Source organism: Arvicola amphibius, chromosome 18, assembly GCF_903992535.2.
Source record: "Arvicola amphibius chromosome 18, mArvAmp1.2, whole genome shotgun sequence".
Taxonomy (NCBI): domain Eukaryota; kingdom Metazoa; phylum Chordata; class Mammalia; order Rodentia; family Cricetidae; genus Arvicola; species Arvicola amphibius.
The window spans coordinates 5,662,212-5,684,112 of NC_052064.1; the positions used below are offsets into that span (position 1 = coordinate 5,662,212).

Below are 21,901 nucleotides of genomic sequence, written 5' to 3' on the forward strand. Positions count from 1 at the left end.
TTGTTTAGTGTAACGGCTGAACTTTGTGTTGGGAGCACCACACTTTTAAATGACTCTAATTCCAAGTGAACGTTTGTACAGTATTTTCAGTTTTATTAGAAAAGTGCACACACAACCGACATTGCCTGCGTCATTTCTTGGCTCTGCTTGCATTCAGCACTTGCTCCTGAGCAGCTTTCTTTGCTTTTACCATCTCAACGAGTTCCTAGGAGGAAATAAGGTTGTTGCAGTCAGGGCTCTGTCACTTGCACACAGCGCTGCACAGAGTGATGTGGAGGCAGAGGCCTAGAACCACAGTGCTCAGTGAGGCTGGGGCCTCCCCAGGCTACACAGTGAAGGCCTAGAACCACAGTGCTCAGTGAGGCTGGGGCTGCCCTAGGCTACACGGTGAGACCTTGTCCCCAACTTACCAGGGATAAAGTTTCTAAGGTTGATCTTCTTTCTCTAATATTTTGGTCCCCCCAACTATTATGATACTTAAATCAGCACTGTATCACTCAATTAACAGATAAATAAGAATGCTAAGCAACGTAATTTAAACGACAACGGAGTATATTAATGCCCACACCTTGTATCGCCTCATACAGTCCTTCTTCGTCCTGCCAGGAACTGCTTCAGCTATCTTTTCCCACCTTTCCGGAGTATTTACTGGGTACGTTTTCAAAGCTTGTTCTAATAGCTTCTGTTCTTCTGTGGTCCAAGGGGTGAAATCTGTGCAGGGACCTGTTTGAGAAAAAAAAAATTGTTTTAAAAATTCACAGCCTTAACAGTAGAAAATGATCCTGGAGCATCTTCTCAGCGCCACGATACAGGATGTGTAATTTGAACAAATCTCTAAATAAATACATACACATAAAAATTTCTTGTTTTGAGAGAGAGCGAGAACACAGCATAACTGTGTGCACCTCTCACGTCTCAACAATACCATGTGGCCTTTGGGCATGAACACGGTTCAGGCTTGCTCTCCAAGTGAGCCATCCACTAGCCCTGCCACACAGCTTTCAAAGCCAGGAAATAGGCCTTGATTTGTTTTGGTTTTTTACTCTTTGGCTCTTTGCTCTTTTGGGGGCCCCACCTCCCAGCTCCCAAGGAAACACTCATGGAGGTTTATCACTCATAAATGCCTGGTCTTAGCGTGGCTTGTTTCTAGCCAGCTTTTCTTATCCCATCCCAGCTACCTTTGCCTCTGGGATTTCTCCTCTTCTGTGTATCTTTCACTCGTACTCATAGCCTGCTGTGTGGCTGGGTGGCCAACCCCTAGAGTCCTCCTCTCTGTCCTATCTCTCCTCTCTGCCCGGCAGCCCCGCCCGTCCCTGCTCCTGCCTTGCTATTGGTGGTTCAGCTCTATCAGGCCATCAGGGGTTTTAGGCAAAGAATCACAGCTTCACAGAGTTAAATAATAGTCTACACACATACACACACGTTTTGCTCATTGTCCTGATAATTTCCTGTGAGTGGTTAACCATATTCCTTGAACAATCAGTTCTTCCTCTAATGGAATCCCTGAAAAACTACTAGTTCCAATTAACGAGCAGGTAAATAACCCTATCCCAGATTAGAGGCCTCTGTCTATCCCTTTCAGACCACCAAGCGTCACTTTCCAGTCGCTCTAGACCCAAATCCCAGGTCTCACATACTTTGGCCTGGAATCACGACAGCCTTCTCTACTCATAGGAACATACTTCACCTTCAAATCGTTCTGAAGGGGCTGCACTGTCAGCCTGAGGGGCCACTCCGTGTTCTTTCTTAAACTTATCAAAAGCCTTTTTGTTAATGTCGTCTTTCTGATGAGGGTCTGAGAAATGGGAGAAAAAACAAACCAAAAACCCAAACTACATTAGCAGACCAATCTAGTCTTTGGTTATTACTTTAAAAATGCATCCAAGGTAACAAGCTGATTTCTCAATATTAACTTACCAAGTTTTTGTAGGCTTTTAGCCTTGCCAATAACATCTTTGGCAGTTCTTTTGATGCCAGAAGAAGAATGTATATTCATGTAATTAGCAATAACTTCCCATCTAGAGAAATCAGTATAAAAGTTTAATAAGGAGAAACAAAGCAAGAACTATTACATTCTTACTGTAGATGTTAGTTACAATCTACAGACAGAGCTCTAAGTTAGTTTAATTATGCTATTAGTTACCACTGTTGAGATTCCCTTAAGAGGTTCAAATCAACCATCTTTAATCTTGTTTTAATAAAACCCATTGGAAACAACAGATTCGCAATGCCGGTTTAGCATTCTCTTGAAAAGGTCAGATCACTCTGAAACAAGAGCTGCAGTTTGCTCATTGGAATGAGGGAGTCCAGAGCTCTAGGGCTAGAATTTGAATCCTAGAGGTAGAGGTGGAGTCAGACGGCAAGTAGAGACTAGAGACACAAGCCACCCGTGCCGCACAACCTCCACTCTTCTAAGGAACGGTGGTGCAGCGTAGTGAGTTCACATTGGCCACGGAGACAGAACTGACTGAAAGGCAGGCTGGCTGGCTTGCTCATTCATTCATTCATTCATTCTTTTACATGCATTGATTGGTGTTTGACCTGCATGTCTTTGTGAGGAAGTTGGACCCACTGAACTTCCAGACAGGTGTGAGCTGCCATGTGGGTGCTGGGAATTGAACCCAGGACCTCTGGACTAGCAGTCAATTCTCTTAACCACTGAGCCATCTCTCTAGCCCCTGAAAGGCAGGGTTTGTACACTCAACTCATCTCTACCCATTCTGCTGAAGCTGCTACATGGACGGCTCTCTTATCTCCAGGCCCCACCATATACTAAAAATGTTCACAAAAGCAAGAACCTTGAGTTTGTCCCAGCGGGGAAGAGGTTGACGGCTTTAATTAATAACTGTAGATCATCTTCTGACCAGTTCTTACTGCCACTCCCACTTCCACCCGTTGACTTCTCTGCATTCTTGGATGCTTGCCGCATCCGGGCGTCGGCTTCCTCCTTCTCTTTCCTCATTTGCTCATTTACTTCTTCTATCTACAGAAATACAGGTTGGTCAGAGTCTTCAGAGCATTTGGGGACCTCCAACCCTTTGTGACCCAGGCGCGTGGTCATCAACCTCATGCCAATCTCATCCCAACCCTACGCTCCGTAGGTGAAACCCCAAGGCAAGCATGCGCTTTCCCCCTGGCTTCCCTCCTTCCAGCTCCAAGGTTAAGGACTGAGAAGCCGCCACAGCCTGAACCGCTCGGACTCACTGGCAAGGTGACTGGTCTGTGTTACTCACATGCAAGGCCACCTCAAATCTCGAAAGCCGTCTTAGCTTGGAGCTCTATCCTGTATGCTGTTCTTCCTAGTGCACCTTTAAACACGCACACGCGTGCCATGTACGACTTGAGCTCCTGGAGGCGGCTGCCTTGGAGTCACCTGTCACTCACTCCTCCTCTTCACTCTTAGAAGCAGCCATCAAGTCCCCTTAATTCTAACTCTGAAACATTTTCTATTCCCGTCTTTCTCACAGAAGAACTACATTTCATCTGTTGTACGCACCCCGCTCAGTTCACCACACCAGACAATCAGTGCAGCACTGACCCTTCCGCTGACTGACAGGCCGTATGTGAACGGAAACTGGTCACGTTAGTATGTACAGTCCAGCTCTGCTCTATTCTTCCCAATCAACTCTATTCCCTCCTACCTCTACTCATCATTCATGGTTTTCAACCATGTCCTTCTTCAAAGCTGGTTCACACCTTTCACTGAGCCTCCCCTCACCATCCGGATGCAGACGAGCATTTTAGTGTTTGCTGGATGCCCTCCATCCTTTGCACCACAGGCCTTCTCTTCTGAGGTAACTACTCTATGATCCCTTTGTGACAATGACAGCATCAGCTATTCTTAAAAAGCACCTGACTGCTCCCACACAGGATCCTATAGGGCTATCTGATTCTATATTTAGTATAGTAGGTACCAATACTTGTTGAACTGAATTCAGTTTCTGAGACTGCCTAATTTATCTATAAAAGGTATACATAAGATAGAACAAAGTTCTTGTTTTGCTTATAGATATTATCCTATGAAATACTCTGGGGTTAATCAAAATAACTTTTAATCAATACTTTAAAAAAATTTATTGGCCGGGCCTTTAATCCCAGCACTTGGGAAGTAGAGGCAGGAGGATCTCTGTGAGTTCGAGGCCAGCCTGGTCTACAGAGCGAGTTCCAGGACAACCAGGGCTACAAGAGAAACCCTGTCTGGAGCCCCCCACCCACCCCTGCGAAAGCATATTAAGCTTGATTTAAATCATCAAAGCACTTAACATAAACAATATAAATAAAATATAGTGGAAAACCCACACAAAAGAATCTGATTCTCTTTGCCTTTTGTATATGTCAGGTCAAGAAACAGGTGAAACAGTTAAATGGAAACTATAAACAGAATGATTTATCCTATTACCTGTTTTTCAAGTGCAGCTTTTCCTACTTCTCTTGTAGATGACGTCAGTATCTCATTCAAGCCCTGTAAGCTACAGAAGAGAGTGCTGAGTGAGTGCTGGGAGTGTAGCTCCATGGCCCAGCCTCTACCCAGCATGCACAGCCTTGGGCTCCAAGTTCAAGTCAGACACCCACACCCACACACTCACACACTCACACACACCCACAGACACACACAGTAAAAACGGGACGGGGTAAGGGGTGGATGACAGACAGCTGTCAGTAGCAGTCCCTCAGACACACCTTGCTAGCTCGAGCCGATCACAAAGCTTCTCCACTTCCTCCATCATCTTCACACGCTCTGCCTCACTGTCTGAGAAGTGATTCCAGCTCTGGAAGCACAAATGCATCATCAGCTCAAGCGCAAAGCATGCGCTCAGAGGCTGTGCGTGTGGATGGACACAGGGTCTGTGCCTCCATCAGACCAGCAGAACACCATGGATGCTGTGAACTTTCAGGACGAGGAGACTGTCAGCCCTCCCCACTACCAGCGTTCTGCTGCCTGGCTATCTAATGTGCTGAATGGGAAAATCTACTGGAAAACTAAACATGAAATTTTAAAAAGAGGTTCCAATACAGTATGCTAATACAGAACCCATTAGCAAAAAATCTGACTGACTGAAGATCATACTCATAATGGAACAGATTAACGTAACTGAATGTACCACGAATTAGCTGGAAAACCCTTCCTGGTTAAGTCGCTGCTAACAGTCTTGTCTTCTACTTCTCACTGCTTGTTTCTTTTAGCCCATGGGCTGTTTCTCACTGAAGTCCCAATGCTGCTCTTATTGTGGGTACCCAGGCCTGGACAAGCACCAGTGGTTCTCCTCAGGCTTCTCCTTGAGCAGTCTAGCACCTAGTACTGCTGCGTTCTAGGGTGCCCCACCCCCATCCCATGCTCTCTCTGGTGTGGGAGTTTGAATGTAATTGACCCCTACAAGCTCATAGGCAGTGACACTATTAGGTGTGGCCCTGTTGGAGGAAGTGTGTCTCTGTGGGGTGGGTTTTAAGGTCTCCTTTGCTCAAGCCATGCTATGTCTCAGCACATTTCCTGTTGCCTGTGGATCACGATGTAGGGCTCTCAGCTCCATCTCCAGCACCATATCTGCCTGCATGCCGTCATCCCAGCATGATGATAATGGGTTAAACCTCTGAACTGTCAGCAAGTGTGGCCATGGTGTCTCTTCACAGCATAGAAACCCTAACACAGAGTGATCTCATGCATGATTTCTAGTGCTATCAAGATGTTGATGAGTCGCTGGGTGGTGGTGGCGCATACCTTAAATCCCAGCACTCTGGAGGCAGAATCCGCTTCAGAAATCTCTCCCCATCTCATCTACCCTCTCCATACCTGTCTCGTCTCTACACCCTAGTCCAGCCAGCACACTTTCTAAGCTGGACTGTGACAAAGGAGTCCCGATTCCTCTGCCCACTTCTCACATTCTGAGCCCTACCCAAAACTGAGTCAGGGTCCGACTGCAGCCTTTGGTGAGAATCTGACCGCCTCTTCAGGGGCCCCAGCCTCACTTGTCAGTGTTCTCTGAAAGCTGTCTCTCATCTCTAGTCCCGTGGGCCAGGTCCTACTAGAAACAGGACGCTTTCCTTCACTACCACCTTTCTGGTGTCTTCACAGTCCTGACACTCATCTTAGAGCAGGACTGCCTGCTCACTTACCAGTGGGTTCCTCAGGGCAAGAACCGTTCATGCTAACTGTGTGGTCTACAATAAATGCGATCTGGTCATTTGATGACTGAGTAAATCAACTCATGTTGGAATAACTTGTCAGTACCAAGGACCAGAGTTCTGCTATAACTCATGACACTCAGATCCTGAGTGGCCTTCTAAAGTTTCTATCAAATTCTCATCATACTGTTGTGCACCATCTCCCACACCATCTAACCGCCATCTTGGGGAGTTCAGCTATGCCTTATTATAAGAGCTGCTGACTGTTCACATCTCTTCATGGAGGGCTGCGGTGGGGGTGGAGTGTCACAGGATCTCACCCGGGCATCCATCCACGCCCTACCACATCTATATGTAATTCTTCCTTAACTGCATGTAGCCTCAGGGAGGAGCTGGAGTAAACAGGTCAGAGACGATCTGTCCATCCATGTGGCTGTGGCAAAGCCCTCCTCCCTGATGGGTAAAGGCTTTCCAGGAGCAGTCTGGGGAGAGGAGCACTAACACCCCAGTAACTTCCCACCTGTGCTCTGTAAAAGGAAGCCAGACAAACTCACCCCCAGAGTGAACCTTGGCGGAATCCTACCTCAGTTTGTTGCTGGACCTTAGGAGATGGGGCAGACGGAATTACATCTCCCCTAGCAAGGAATTTGAGCAAAACCTTGATGAATTCGTCAGTCAAGTGAATTTTCTCATTAACTGCCTTAGCTCCATAATTGGGCTCTTACTTCAGCTACAGGCACATGAGGCACATGAGGACCAAGGTATAAAGGAAACCTCCCTAGGGCCCCAGAGCTGCACAGCTCAAGGCCAGGCAAGGCTACACGAGCCCCTCAGTCAGGCTGGTGACACAGCTCTCTAGTTAAAGCACTTGCCCCCATGTGTGCCAACCAAGTTCAATCCCTAGGACCAGAATGGTCCAGGAGAGGACTGACTGATCTCCTTTGCTTACATGTACTCCCCACACATATAGAAAATAAATGTAATAAAAACAAGACCCTGCCTCAAAAAACAGCAACCAAATAAAACCAGCAAAACCCCAAATCTGCACTTCAAAATAAAATGTGTACACGTCTGTACGTGGTGGACAAGGGAATACTTCATGGCTCATCAGGGCCTGGGCGCTCATGTGGCAGTGCCCCCAGCAGCCTGGCATACCTTGCAGGAGTTCCGAAGTTTCTGCCTTTCCTTTTTAATCGCCTTTTTCTGGATATCCTTTTCCTTCTTTGCCAATAAAGCTTGCTGTCTAACTTCCTCCTCTTCCTTCTCTTTAGCCAACCGAGCAGCTTCTAATTCTGCTTGTCTTTGCTTTAAAAAGGTGAACAAAATCATTTTAATAAACAAACTAGGGTTGATGAATGAGAAATAAAATGACATCAAGTTAGTGATGAATTCAAGTTAAGGATACCTGGCAAAAGTCTACAAATTACAAAATTCTACTTATTAGAAAATATAAAACAGACATTTAAAAAATAAGCCAGGAGCCGGAGAGGTGGCTCAGCAGTTAAGAGCCCACCAGAGAACCCAGGTTTGGTTCGCAGTACCCAACTGCCTTAATTCTATCTTCACAGCACCCAGTGCCCGTTCTCCATCATCAGGCAGAAGGACACCGGTGGTATATACTACACTAACACAGACACTCACACGCACAAGGAGAAATAAATATAAACCTCAAGGCTAGGTGTAGTGGAGTGCAAGTTCAATCCCAGCACTCTTTGGCAGAGGCAGAGTTCGAGACCAGCCAAGGCTGCACCACACACAACAACTTGAATTGCTGTAGGAGACCTAATCAGATTGTTAAGACTCATGCCTGGGGCTGGGCTGCACAGTGAGTCCCTGTCTCAAAGTCTGAAAGAGGTGGTGTACACCCTTCCCTATCTCAAAACAAACAAGTAAAAACCAAACCAAACCAAGCCTTAAAACGGTACCCAATTCTGTTTCTAGATTATTCCATCTCAGGTGGCCTGGAAACCGTACCACCTTACCTTCTCTTTGGCTTCCTGCTCCTTCCGTCTGGCTTCTGCCTTTGCTTTCTTTTCTGCTTCTTTCTTGGCCCTTTCTTCTTCCTTAAACTTTTTTATCCTTGGGTCACAACTGTAAGCATTATCAACTAGTGTTCTGATTCTGTTCATCTCCTCCTTTTTCCTTTGGGCCCTGGTTGCTCTGTTCTGCTTCTCAATCCATCTCCTCTCATCACGACTGCAAGACACGAAGCACAAGAATCAAACTAACACCTCAGATGACTAGAAACATGGCTTTTTATAAGTCCATATGGAGATGATGTCGTAGGAGATGAAGCCAAGACACCTCATTCCTAGTCATTTTGATTTTCCCCCTTGATACTTATGTCAAAAGAATTTCCAACACATAAATAGCTTCAGCAGCCAAGTGAAGAATTTTTGGAGCTGGCCTACTTGGATATTATTTTTCATCGACAATTTCTTACGTGTATCCTAACCTATTACTGATTTGGCGCCACCTAGCTCGTGAGAAGGGACTTTTAAAATTATGGATCGGGCTGGAGAGAAGGCTCAGAGGTTGACAACCCTTGCTGTTCTTCCGGAGGACCTGACTTTGGTGCCCAGCAAAGTTTTGGAGCCTGTCCTGGAACTAGCTCTTGTAGACCAGGCTGGCCTGGAACTCACAGAGATCCACCTGCCTCTGCCTCCCGAGTGCTGGGATTAAAGGTGTGCACCACCACCGCCCGGCTTGCAAACATAAGAATAAACATTTTTTAAAAGTTGGCTTGCCTTCAACATTTACATATTTGTTTAATATGTAAACTATGTAATTTTTAGCTATTATTTTAATGAATATTTAACTATATAAAGATGTTATGTTGCAGAATATTACTTTAACTCTGTAAAGGTGTATTATATTTATTTATGCTGCATTTGTTTAACGATGTAAAGATATGTGTTTAATTATGTAAAGATGTGTTGCATTTGTTTCACCTTGCTTGTCTAAGGCACCTGATTGGTCTAATAAAGCAGCTGACTGGCCATTAGACAGGAAGGAGAAAGGACAGGTGGGGCTGGCAAGCAGAGAGAATAAACAGGAGAAATCTAGGCTTGGGAAAAGAACGCAAGAACGAGGAGAGGGGCACACATGGGGCAAGGAGTCAGGCAGCAAGACACAGGAAGCAGTGAGAGTAACACATAGAACAAAAGAAGAGTGAAAAGCCCGGTCAGTGGGCAGACAGACAACCAGGAAAAAGAGCAGATAGAAAAAGAGCGAGCCAGAGATGGGCCTAAGCGAGGCCCAGCAGTCGTAACTAAAAGTCTCCGTGTCATGACTTGGGGGGAACCACCCGGTGAACCGAAAGAAAAAGACTGGTACAAATTTGACCCCTGGGACCGGGGTCGCAGAGAGCCAGGTCCAGAGAGTTGTCCTCTGACCTCCGCGCCAGGCTATGACAAATCTGTGTCCCCACAACAAATAAGTAGAATAGAAAGCGCTGGTATGCCGCGCAGTGGTCAAACACTTGCCTACTAATATGGTGTCTTAAAACTAATCTCTAGCACAAACACATTTTTCCCTTTGAAAAAAAAGCTGAATGTATGACCCATGTACCTAATTCATGAGGCTGTGACCTTGACCCTCCAACATACACTGACATACATACCATTCTGCTTTTTCTTTTTCTTCTTCATCTAAATAAGAAAATTCTCTCCAAGAATCAAAATTATACCTAATATAGACAGAAAAGAAATCAAGATAGAATTGGAAAAACAAATCCTTTTAAAATCACACTACACACTCACTACTTTTAAAACCAGTGGTAAACAGGTAAGTTGTCTAAATGGACCCTCTCTCCTTTTTGCTATTAAACTATAAACTATGCCCACGCACTCAATGTCAACAGCTCCCTGGTCTCCTCTGTCTCAAGGTTCTTTCTCACTTCCCTAGAATGTTGTCTGTGATTTCTCCTGTCTTCGTGTTAACCACTGTCAAGTCTTACAATGACTCCAGCTAAGGGTTATCTTATTTCTGGTTTGTCATCTGAATGGAAAAGCTACTCTAACTGACCAAACTGAATCGTTTTCTCAAGAGTCTTTATTTCTGTAAATAATAAGCACGCCAGTTAGTGAAAGGACACAGTATGAGGCTGCAGCCACGGCTCAGTGGTTAAGAGCGCTCCCAAAGGACCAGCTCAGTTCCTAGCACCCACCCAGCAGCTCACAAGCCCGGCCCTCTTCTGGCCTCCATAGGCACCAGGTGCAGACATACATGTAGACAAAACACCCACACACATATTTTTGAAAGACATAAACCAAATAAAATGCACTAAATATTATGTTTACTGAAAATTAGTGAATTATAGGTAAAAAGCATTACCTACTTAAAGAACTCAACTTTTTCCCTCACTGAGACAGGGTCTCACTACGTAGCCCTGGCTGGCCTAAAATTCTTTTTTTTTTCTTTTTTTTTTTTCTGGTTTTTCGAGACAGGGTTTCTCTGTGGCTTTGGATGGCCTCAAATTCATGGAGATCCGCCTACTTCTACCTCCCAAGAGGAGGGATTAAAGGCATGCGCCACCTCCGCCCAGCTCAATTTACATTTTTTTTTACAGCAACCAAGTATTTGACATCTAGATTTCAATACATTAATGAAAAACAGGCTAAAAAAAAATCACAGACAAATATAGAAGATACAAAGCATTACATGAAAATCTTTATTAACTTAATTTGTTCAGTAAAGGTTCAGCTACTCAAATGTGAGCGGATGAGCAATCAAGTACTTAAGGAATAGCCTTAAAAATGATACTATCCTCCCAGCTCCCCCAACATAGTGAAGGGAACCCTGATGGCTCTTTGTCTTTGGAGAGGGGTGGAGTGGGGGTATGGGTGGAAGGGAGGGGAGGGAAGGGGGAGGAGATGGAAATCTTGAATAAAAAAACGAGAAAAAAAAATGATACTATCCTACAAACAGTACATTTATTCACTTACCAGAAAGAATAAAATGTATCTACGTCTTCAAATGAGGAGTTCATGTCACCAAGTTTGGGAACATTTTTTTTATTTGACCATCTGAAATATTAAAACAAAAATTTGACTCAAAGATTTTGAACAAGAGATCAACTTACATCCAGTTCTTTAAAAGCAACAGCTTTTACTAATTAATCCCTTCCAATAGTCTGCCCTTTAACCTCTACAACTAAGAGGTGCGACCCTCAGAAGTGGTGTTAGCAGTGCAGGAGAGGGCAGCCCGGGGAAATGGTGAGATATAGCCCAGCTGTCTCCAGTTCCACGTAGTACAGTGATGTAGGAACTGCCGGGCACGCTGACCCAAGCGGGGCAGCTGGTCTCTTCCCGCACTCACTGCTGCCCCTTAAAAATGCAGCCCAGGCTTTTTGTCAAGATGGCGCCGAAAGCAAAGAAGGAAGCTCTTACCCCTCCCAAAGTGGAAGCTGAAGCGAAGGCCTTGAAAGCCAAGAAGGCAGTGCTGAAAGGCGTCCACAGCCACAAAAAGAAGATCCGCACATCGCCCACCTTTCGGCGGCCCAAGACCCTGCGGCTACGAAGGCAGCCTAAATACCCCCAGAAGAGCGCGCCCAGGAGGAACAAGCTTGACCACTACGCCATCATCAAATTCCCCCTGACCACCGAGTCAGCCATGAAGAAGATAGAAGACAACAACACACTTGTGTTCATTGTGGACGTCAAGGCCAACAAGCACCAGATCAAACAGGCTGTGAAGAAACTCTACAACATCGATGTGGCCAAAGTCAACACCCTCATGAGGCCCAACAGAGAGAAGGCATATGTCCATTTGGCTCCTGATTATGATGCTCTGGATGTTGCCAACAAAATTGGAATCATCTAAACTGAGCCCAGCCGGCTAATTCTAAATATACACTTTTTCACCATTAAAAAAAAATGCAGCCCAGAAGGAAATGGTAAGCCAGTATGAGACTGCAGTGTAGACAGATTTCCAGCCCAGGAGATGAGGAGGCGACACTAGTCCACTGTACTAAACAACACAGGCGTCGTCTACACCACCTTCAGTCGCAGTCACTGGGCTCAGCCAGCACCGTCACAAGCAGTCGCTGGAGCATTAGGATTAGCGGAAGCCGAGGGCTCCAGAACTGGCACCTCAGGCTCTGCTCACGCTCTCCAGGTGGCTCCATGTGCAGTGAAGATGGCCAGAAAATGTGACGGAACCAAGAACGCAGAACACTACTAACGCTCATATTAATGCAATAAAGTATGTATTAACCTTAACGATTTAACAATTTACCCTTTGCCAGAGAAGCCTTGTGAAAAGAAGATGCTCAATGAAAGGACCCGGGGCTGCAGATGCAGCTTAGTGTGGCACACGCGTGCAGCAACCACACCCAGAAGTAAGGATCAACAGCTTTCCTCGACTACTAACACCCACACCAGGGCAGTCATGGGAGCAGTTACCTAAACACCAGCGTCACACGCTTCTTATTAGGGCTCAGGGTAGCAGAGAAGAAAGGCAGAGTCTGCGGACACACTCGAGAAGACAGTGGGAACCTGGGACCAGGGTCGCTGCTTTAACTCACCTGGAATTCCTTTCAAACACTGGAGAAAACACTTGGAAGAAATTGTCCTTTGCTTCACTCTTAGAAGGAACTGAGTTGTCAAAAGTAGGATCTACACTGTTAAATGCCCGTCTCTTCACTGGATCAGACAGCATTTCATAAGCTGAGAACAGAGTAACACGACACCACCATGAGGATAACAGGTTTTTTTTTCTACGAGAAAACAAATATCGCCCTAGGGATGTGGCTCTATAGAGTAGCCTGGGTCTGACCACTAAAGACAGCAAACAAGGTGGAAGAAAGAAAACAAAAATATATTTCTGCTAAAAAAGTTATTTTTATATTTCAAATTTTTGAATTTTAGACGGGAGAGGGCTTTGTTGAGGCCTAGTCCTAGCACTGTGACATAATGATGTAACTCCTCTAAATAGACAAGTGACAAGGCACTAGTCCCCTTCCCCCCTTGGGGACTCCAACCTAGAGCCTGGTACAAGCTGGGCGGACACCCGGGTCAGGGCAGAACAAGACTTTTGGCTGGGCAGGCTGGCTCGCCTAGCATCGGACCACTTGAGGGCCTGAGGAAGGAACTGCCCTGCACTTAAGGCCAGCCAGGACACAGTGAGCTCCAGCCAAGCCTGGGCTAAGGGAGTGAGACCCTGCCTCCAGCCTGTGCTAGGGAGTAAGACCCTGCCTCCAGCCTGTGCTAGTGAGTGAGACCCTGCCTCCAGTCTGTGCTAGTGAGTGAGACCCTGCCTCCAGTCTGTGCTAGGGAGTGAGACCCTGCCTCCAGTCTGTGCTAGGGAGTGAGACCCTGCCTCCAGTCAGTCTGTGCTAGGGAGTGAGACCCTGCCTCCAGTCCGTGCTAGGGAGTGAGACCCTGCCTCCAGTCTGTGCTACTGAGTGAGACCCTGCCTCCAGTCTGTGCTAGTGAGTGAGACCCTGCCTCCAGTCTGTGCTAGTGAGTGAGACCCTGCCTCCAGTCTGTGCTAGGAGGCAGGTGGGTGGAGGGATGGGAAGATGAACTAAAATCATACCGTTAGATTTCAGACTACCACTGTGTCAGAGTGGCCAGAGACAAGAAATCTGAAGGGTGCACGTATGTGTCACTGTGTGCAAAGGAACATGCACCACTGTAGGAAGGCACCTTCCTACCATCCCAAGGATAGAAAGAGCTAAGTCTGGGGTCAGTTTGGGCCGCATACAGAGTACCCCAAAACAAAAGCACTACAAACTATAAAACTACACGTAAGGAAACATAGAGCTGGAAATTCTAACTATCCGTCCTGGTTTGCACAATGGGTCATGGCTATGTAAACAGCTATAAATTACTGTGTGATCTATTATTTAATCTAAAATTAGTAAAACCTCCAAATAACAGGTTAGTCTCACAACAAACTAAAATGGTGAAAGAGTTTAGAATCTGTCCCACCAAACCAAACACTCATGTCCCACAGTGCAGGCCTGTAGATCCCCGCGACCAGGAAGGGAGAGGTAAGATTGGAAACTAGCCCTGCCCGGACTACAGCGCCTTCAAGGCCAGCTGGGCAATTTAGTAAAATCCAGTCTTCTTAAAAAAAAAAAAAAAAGGGTGTGTGTGTGGGGGTGTGGGGGTCAGCACGGGGCTGTAGTCCAGTGGTAGAGTAGTTTGATGCCTAGCACTACACGAACATACCAATACATGATTATACATGAATAGGTAGGTATGTATAAACAGACATACTTATAGGATTAACTACTGGAGGAGCGATGAGTGTGATAAGAATCACCTCAGAGTTGGGCTCAGCAGTACATGCTTGCAATCCCAGCAACAAGAGGCTGAGGGAGAAAGATGGAGAACTTAAGGCCAGCCAGGGCTAGAATAAGGCCTACCTTAAAACTAAACAAAGCCTGTCCCTGGGACCCTGCTAAGATGCTGACTGGACCAGCAGGCCTGGGGCAGGGCCTGAGCGTCTGCATTTCCAGGGCTGCTAGTGCTGGGGTTGGAGTCGAGGCCCTTGGCTCTCCCTGTGTAGACGCTCTGGGGAAACAGCAGCAGTCACAGGGTACCTCTGCAAGGCTGCAATGTCAGAAGGTGGCTAAGGGAGGGTGCACAGACACACTTAAGAGACCCCTGTGGTGAACTACCCTTACCTTTAGTTATACAGGTGAAGTAGTCATTGTCTCCCTCTTTGATTGGTTCCCCAGCTGCTTTCCGTTTGTCTGGGTGATGTTTTAGGACCATTGCTTTATCTGCAGAACCAATTAGATATTACTGATTTTAGGGGTAATTCTTTAGTAATTTGACTTTTTTTCCTCTAATTTTAACAGTCAATTTTTTTTTTTGACATTTTCAAATTCACTCTACATCATAATCCTAACTAAAATAACCGTTTTCTGTTTTTTTCGAGACAGTTTCTCTGTGTAGTCCTGGCTGTCCTGGAACTAGCTCTTGTAGACTAGGCTGGCCTCGAACTCAGAGATCCGCCTGCCTCTGCCTCCTCAGTACTGGAACTAAAGGCATGCACCACCATCTCCCAGCTCAGTTTATAATTTCTATCCTTTACTATTTTCCTACTCTAAATCTCATCGTGGGGATGTCATCTTGTTTATTTCTTTCCTCCACTTTACTTAGTGATGCCCTCTCAAACAATTTTAAACAGTATCATATGTTCAGGCAGTGAACTCGTTCAGTTCTGGTTTTCTATCTTTTAAGCTTTATAGCAATGCATCTACTTTAAAAAAGGAATCTGGTTATTTTCTGGGAACCCAGAGACGGACCTGCCCGAAGAATCAATCAATCTGGCCAGTGTTTAATTAAAGCTTGCTTCTGATTTGGCAAGGGGGAAAAAAGGGATCCATTAATACATTTTTCATAGTTCCAATGTGACTCTTCCTTTAGGTTGTTGGAATCTCACCTGCTTCATTCAACCGAGATAAATTCTAAGGTTTAGGTTTCACACAGCAAACACCCGAAGACACAGAGAAGCCCCCTGGTCACACATTCTCCCCAGGCCGCCTTTCCTGGGCAGCAGCTGTAGACACACGCCCCACAGGCTGCCTTTGTGTGCTTTGGAACCTTACACAGACATAGGTATGCAGGTCTCCGAGCCTGGCTTCTTCCCTCAATGTTGTGGTTTGAGATTCATCCATATCTCAGGAAGGTGTCCTGGCAGTTTGTTCTTATTTTGTGTTGCTGAATAGCATTTGGCTGCACTAAAATGCACTGATTTGTGTATCATTTTCCTGTTAGTGAACATTTAAGTGGTTTTCCATTTGTGGACAATCTGGTAACATTATGAACAGTTCTCTAGAAACCATCTCATGGGCACACCCAATCTGGTTGTTCCTATGTATTCTGAATGTACAGGGAGATATTTGCTTTCTGATGGCCAACACTTCCTTTAGCTTGGATATAGTAGCCATTTCCCCAACTATGCTGGCAAAGAGGCATTTTACTGTACCTAGTTCAAGTAGAAAGTAGTAAGGATTATTATGTGGGTCACAGAAACTCTAAAAACTTATGAACTAAGCTTAGACTCTTGAAGTCCAAGAGTCAGATAACATGGAACAGTTCTGCAGGTCATGACGCTGAACAGTTTCTGACAGGCACTGGTCTCCCGCTGCAGAGCACAGCTGTGACCACTGCCATTCACGCGGCGAACGCTTCTCTTTTCCTCTCCTCTGTCCTGGCCAGCACGAGAGCCTATGTAGCTGAACTCAGGCCATTCTCTGACACGTGTGCGTATTAGTAAATCTATGTCACAGGCTGCACCAGCCAGTCTACAGACATAAACACTGTCAGGTGTGTGGTGACGCACACCTGTAATCCCAGCCCTGGGTAGGAGGAGCACAGACTTGAGGCTAGTGTGGCCATGAGATACTATATTAAGTGAAAACAGGGTTGGGGAGATGGCCTAGCCGTTAAAAGTATGACTACTCTTGCAAAGGACCTGAGTTTGACTCTTAACAACCACAATGGATAGCCTACAGCTTCCTGTAACTCCATCTCCAGGAGACCTGGTCATCTCTTCTATCCTCTGAGGATGCCTGCCTCATGTGTACATACCCACATACAGATACACATCTAAGTTTTAAAATTAAAATCTTTTTAGAAATAAAACTAAGATAGGCATAATCTCTGAACTAGACCCAAGAACGGTGACGTATAGCTGTAACTTCTGAAATCCCAGCACTAGAAAGGCAGATGCAGAAGGATGTAAGGTATGAGGTAGCAACACCCTGTCCCACTCTCACCTGAAAAAAGCCTCAAAGCAAAACTGAACTAGACGTGAAACTCAGTGGCAGAGAGCTGGCCTGTGACTTAAGGCTTCAGGTTTGATCCTCAGCCACCACCAAAACTCCAAACAAATAAGAAAACAAAACGGTCCCCGATGCACAATTACTGTTTGTTACAGTGATTCTGAGCCCTTTCCTTCAGGAACTTCACCTGAGAACACTCAGGGTCCCCACCACCTTCCTTTTCTAAGGCAGGGTCTCATGTATGTGGTTGCCCTCTCTGCTTCTGAGTCTGGGGTCACATTTCCTGTATTAAATATTCGACTATTTCAAAACCAGTACTTACGAGCTGCTTTGATCTGCCTCTGTGTGGCTCTGTATCTGAGGTGGCCCAGTCCAAGAACCGCATAGTGATCTTGATTCTGATGAACACAAAACGGGGTTAAAGCTGAGCAGAGGACGTTTAACCCTTTGTGTTCTGTTACCATAAAAGTGAGACTTGTGGGCTGGCACCACGGGGCACCTGCTCAGCAGAACTTGGAGAGCAGAGGCCGGTGAGACTCTGTATGAAACAGGCTCTGCAGCCGTGTACACAGGGAGAGGTAGGTGGAAGACTGTACAGCCTTCCTCATGTTTTACACAGAAGCCTAGCGAACCAGACGCTAGAGATTGAAAAAACAAAACAAAACAAAACACCCCCAGGTAATGGTGAAACAAGCCCTTAATCCCAGCACTTGGAAGGCAGAGGCAGGCGGATCTCTGTTGAGCTTGAGGCCAGCCTGGCCTACAGAGTGAGTTTCAGGAAACCCCATCTTGAAACAGTAACAACAACAACAACAACAAACCAAACAAGAACAAGCAAGCAGACCGGTAACACCTAGCATCCTCTAAATATACTTCTAAAGAATCCCTTCCTCTACTAAAACCTGTATCTTATACCCTTCCCTCCTGACATCTGGTTCAGCTAGAATACACAGGAGAGAAGGACATAGACCTGGCAGCTGAGCCAGTGAATAGTGACTGCACAGAACCAGGAAACAGGAGGATGTTGTATGAAAATTTTGAGACTTGAGGGATGTATTCTTCAGTTACCATCCTGGTGAATTTACAAGTTGAGGAAGCAACAATAGTAAGGCCACACTAATCCAAACTGTCCACTTTGTCTTGGAGAATGAGTCGGCTCTCACATGAAGAGGAGAAGGTGAGGGCACAGAGCCTGGACTCAAACAAACAGCCCACTGGGGATGGCGCTACCCGAGCCTATGGCCCTAGAGGATAGAAGAAAGCAGGCTGGGCGGCTGGGCGCACACCTTTAATCCCAGCACTCGGGAGGCAGATGCAGGCCGATCTCAGTGAGTTCGAGGTCAGCCTGGTCTACAAAGCAAGTTCCAGGACTGTTTCACAGAGTAAACACGTCTCGAAAAAACAAACAAACAAACAAACAAACAAACAAACAAAAAACAGGCCGAGCAAGAAAACTTTCCTAAAATTTGGGCATAAAAGTACCTACAAAGTTCTTCAGCCTGCATCCCAACACAGGTTCCTGTTTGGCGTACTCCCTCCTGCGTCAGTGTGTTCCCTCTTCTTCAAAACCTGACTACATGTGTTTCAAATCGTTATCAACAGGCCTAGCTTGTGAGCGAGCCTTGTAGCAGAAAGTTATTTACTTCCCTCTAGGCTTGCCCCGCACTTCAGACATTTTCCATGCTGCCAACTGAACTGTCTTCTACAGTGATATCAGAAATGTGTGCTTTTGTGTGTGCGCGCGTGCATGCGCAAGCCTGTGGAAGCCAAAGGACAACCTCGGGCTACTTCCTCATGTATGGTCCACCTTTCTTTCCCTCCCAGACAGGTTTCTATTGGCCTGGACCTCACCAGTATCTAGGCTGGTGGGCCCAAGCACCACACACCTGCTTCTTCCACCCCAGTGCTGGGATTACGCAATGTACTCTGAGCAAACCCTCCCGCCCCATTCTTTCTCATCCCCTTTCCTCTCCTACCCAATCCCTAGACTTCTTTTAAGAGTGGGTTCTGGGGACTGAACCAAAGTTGGCTTGCAAGCGCTTCACTGACCACGGTCAGGGCTATTCCAACTCTGGGCTCAGCAGTAACAGTGCTTACGTAAGCCTATTGTGTTGAACTGCCTTAGAAAACACAATGCAGTAACGGGAAAACGGGGAACGTGGCCCATGTCTAGATGCTTTTACTCCCGAACGCTCTGCACAGCCAATACCTTCCAATCTTTAGGGTCCAGTGTCTTCAGCATGGGGAACTCCTCCAAGTGCAACTCTTCATCTTCTGACTCCTCTGACAGCTCCTTCTTATCCTCCAGTTCCTGAAAGGAGGTAGAGGCATTTCTGTTTCTCCTCTTGACAAAAGCTTCAAACCACCTTCCCACGGGTTCAACTTGACAGAGTGCAGAGGCTGTGAGGGAAAAGCAGACGTCAACACCTTTGTAAGAAACACCTCTATTTCAAGGTAGCGACTTCCTAGGACGAGCAAAAAAATGACGCCAGGATGTAATTTTCAAACCCATCAACTATAAAAATAATCGCAGAATCCAGTTGCATTATGGGTAGCAAATTATACTTGGTAACATTAATTATTCCAGCAACCTCTTCCAGTTAACATTCCATTAAGGGTGATGACCTGAGTTCGACGCCCAGAAGTCTCATCAAGGTGCACGAGGGCAGGCTCCGTAAGTGTTCCTTTGACCTCTGCATGCATGCTACGGCACTCAAAAACACTCCCCTTTTTTTTAAAGCAAAAGAAAAATTCAGCAACTAATCAATATTTTCCTGAGTATGTGGGAAAGGAAGATGAGGAACCAATAATAGTAATAAAACAACAAATGATAAAATACCACCAGGAACTAGCCTCAAAAGAAAAATAAAGCAAAAACAGATACTCACGTGATCTTAATTATTAATGGTTTAATTATTAAAATGGCTAATAATTCTAAGGATTCTCTGGGACCATCTGCTCAAACAGACAATTTTCCAAGCCATGCTGGGAATTATTGCAATTAGGGCTTAGTGATGCTGGCTAGATGTGAACCGGAATCCCTGGGTTTTAGTCTAGGACCACGAGTTTCTTGAAATGTAAGATTGAAATAATAGCTCTCTCATTCAGTTCCTAGAGTATTTTAATGCAGCTTAAAAACTACGAACTGCTGATGAGAAGGCATTGCGGAATAAATCACTGCACATCTGTATAGCAGAAACTGAAATATGGTAATCTGGGTCAGGAAAAAAGTGAGATCATAATTTTAATTCCATAAGAAATCAAAGTGTGGTTTTTTTTGTTTTTTTTTTTTTGCTGCACGGTTTTGGGGCAACATTTTCTAAAAACGTTTCTTGGATTTTAATTGGCTTATGATATTACGATTTCCTCCACCTAATAAAGAGGATTCAAACGCTAAAATGAACCAGCTGTGTGACAGGGGCGTGGCTTTGAGCCTTTGAACCTCTCTCTCTCTAGTATGGATTACACCGGGACCTACAGACGCAACATGTGCCGTGGGAAACATTTAAAACTCACATTCAACAAGTGCTCAAGGTAAAGTGGCTACGGAAATAAGCGTACATCTCTAAAATCGGAGCGCCAACGCTTGCAATACCTCCCAGCGTGCCGGGTATAAACCAAAACACCCACTGCAGGAGGTCAACCGCTCTTTCAATCTTTCCTCCGAACACTCCAAGCTTTCCAGGGGCACCTGAAAGGGGCTTCCATTGGGATAAAGAAGCTGTCTGAGTCCGAACACATAAAACACAGAGCCGGGGCCAAGGGCAGAGGTGAAAGCGTCCACTCGGCTTTGTACCACCCCGGCACGTGGATGCGTGAAGCTGGGTCTCTCCGCCGCGGGCAGCGGGGTGCTTTAGGGGGACCTTTCAACGAGTCGGGGGGCTCGGTCCTCAATTGCTCAGCCCGCTCATGAGTCGGCGGCCCCGAGAGGAAGGAGGAACCACAGGTGCAGGGAGAGGACGCCCCCACCCTCCCGTTAATAAACCGGGGACTCCTCAAATCACAGCCCGGACACAGGGGCTCGTCCCGGGCTCGTCCCGGAGCAGGCGGCCGGGCTCCGGCGCACCCACACCGGGGCTGCCCTGTCGGGGACGGGGCGCCCGGGGTCGGGTGGGCACCTACCGGAGGTCAGAGCGCGGGTGATGGCGGTGCCCTGGCCGTCCGCGGCGCTCGGCAGCAGCAGCATGGTGGCCCTCGCCGTCCGCTCGGCCTCCCGGTCCGAGCCTCGCCTTGCCTCGCCTCGCGCCCAGGCTGCACGCCCGGGCACCGGCGCGTGGGGACGACCCGCAAGCACTTCCGGGATGGCGCTTTCGCGGGGCGGACGCCCGGCCCACCCACGCCTGCGCGCGCCGGCGCGCGGGCCGCCCACTTCCTCCGCGGACGCGATCCCGGCTGGAGACGCGGAGCGCGAAGGAACGGTTCCTAGGCTGTTCAGTTCCCGCCTTGGTGAGAGTTGCTTTCCTCGCACCAGGGCAAGGCGTGGGGAATAATTTTGAAAAAGAACAACTTCAGGCACGATGTCAGCCAGACCGCCTCTGACTCGTGACGATCCTGTCTCACTCTCTCAAGTGTTCAGGTTTGTCAGAAACCACCCCGGCTCCTTAGGTACCTCAAACAGATGGAATTATATTTTATTTTATATCTTATTATTAAACATTGTCTCTATGTGAGTGGCTTATTTACTAGTAAAGGAGCACAGAATTTATTTTTTAAGGCTGAATAATACTGTTTTCACACACCACATTTTTGTTTATCCCTTCATGTGTAGATGGATGCTTGGGTTGCTGTTCTTTTGGCCTATTGTCAATGTATGAACATGGCTGTACAAGTATCTCTTTGAGATTCCACTTCCAACTGTTTGGCGTTATGTATCCAGATGTGGCATTGCTAGCCTATATAGATTATATTGCAGTTGTTTTCAGTTTTCAACAACCATTGCACCGTGTTACCCACCAACAGCACACGCTACTTCTAGCCTTTTCCCCTACATTCCCTCAACCTGTATTTCTTTTTTTTTTTTTTTTAATAATAGTCATC

The 21,901-nt window shown here is 46.4% G+C and overlaps 1 protein-coding gene across 1 annotated transcript; it reads right to left on the bottom strand.

Moving 5' to 3' along the window:
- Positions 1–76: 76 nt before the first annotated feature.
- On the bottom strand, positions 77–21,172 carry Dnajc2 (DnaJ heat shock protein family (Hsp40) member C2). Its single transcript, XM_038315294.2, has 16 exons — positions 20,987–21,172; positions 19,074–19,264; positions 17,187–17,262; positions 14,756–14,854; positions 12,647–12,788; positions 11,067–11,147; positions 9,743–9,808; positions 8,103–8,316; positions 7,276–7,425; positions 4,681–4,769; positions 4,400–4,469; positions 2,799–2,983; positions 1,918–2,018; positions 1,688–1,795; positions 569–723; positions 77–205 (listed from the first exon to the last, which is right to left on the bottom strand). Exons 1-16 carry the CDS (start codon positions 21,048–21,050, stop codon positions 131–133), a joined length of 1,866 nt encoding a protein of 621 aa, XP_038171222.1. The 5' UTR covers positions 21,051–21,172; the 3' UTR covers positions 77–130.
- Positions 21,173–21,901: the final 729 nt, after the last annotated feature.

Excerpts from the sequence above, each read along its gene's own strand:
- Dnajc2 (XM_038315294.2), bottom strand. The coding sequence starts at position 21,050 with ATGCTGCTGCTGCCGAGCGCCGCGGACGGCCAGGGCACCGCCATCACC. Across the intron at positions 14,855-17,186 it reads GAGGCAGATCAAAGCAGCTC|ATAAAGCAATGGTCCTAAAA; the intron begins GTAAGTACTGGT and ends TTGGTTCTGCAG. Across the intron at positions 11,148-12,646 it reads GTGTTTGAAAGGAATTCCAG|ATGGTCAAATAAAAAAAATG; the intron begins GTGAGTTAAAGC and ends TTAATATTTCAG.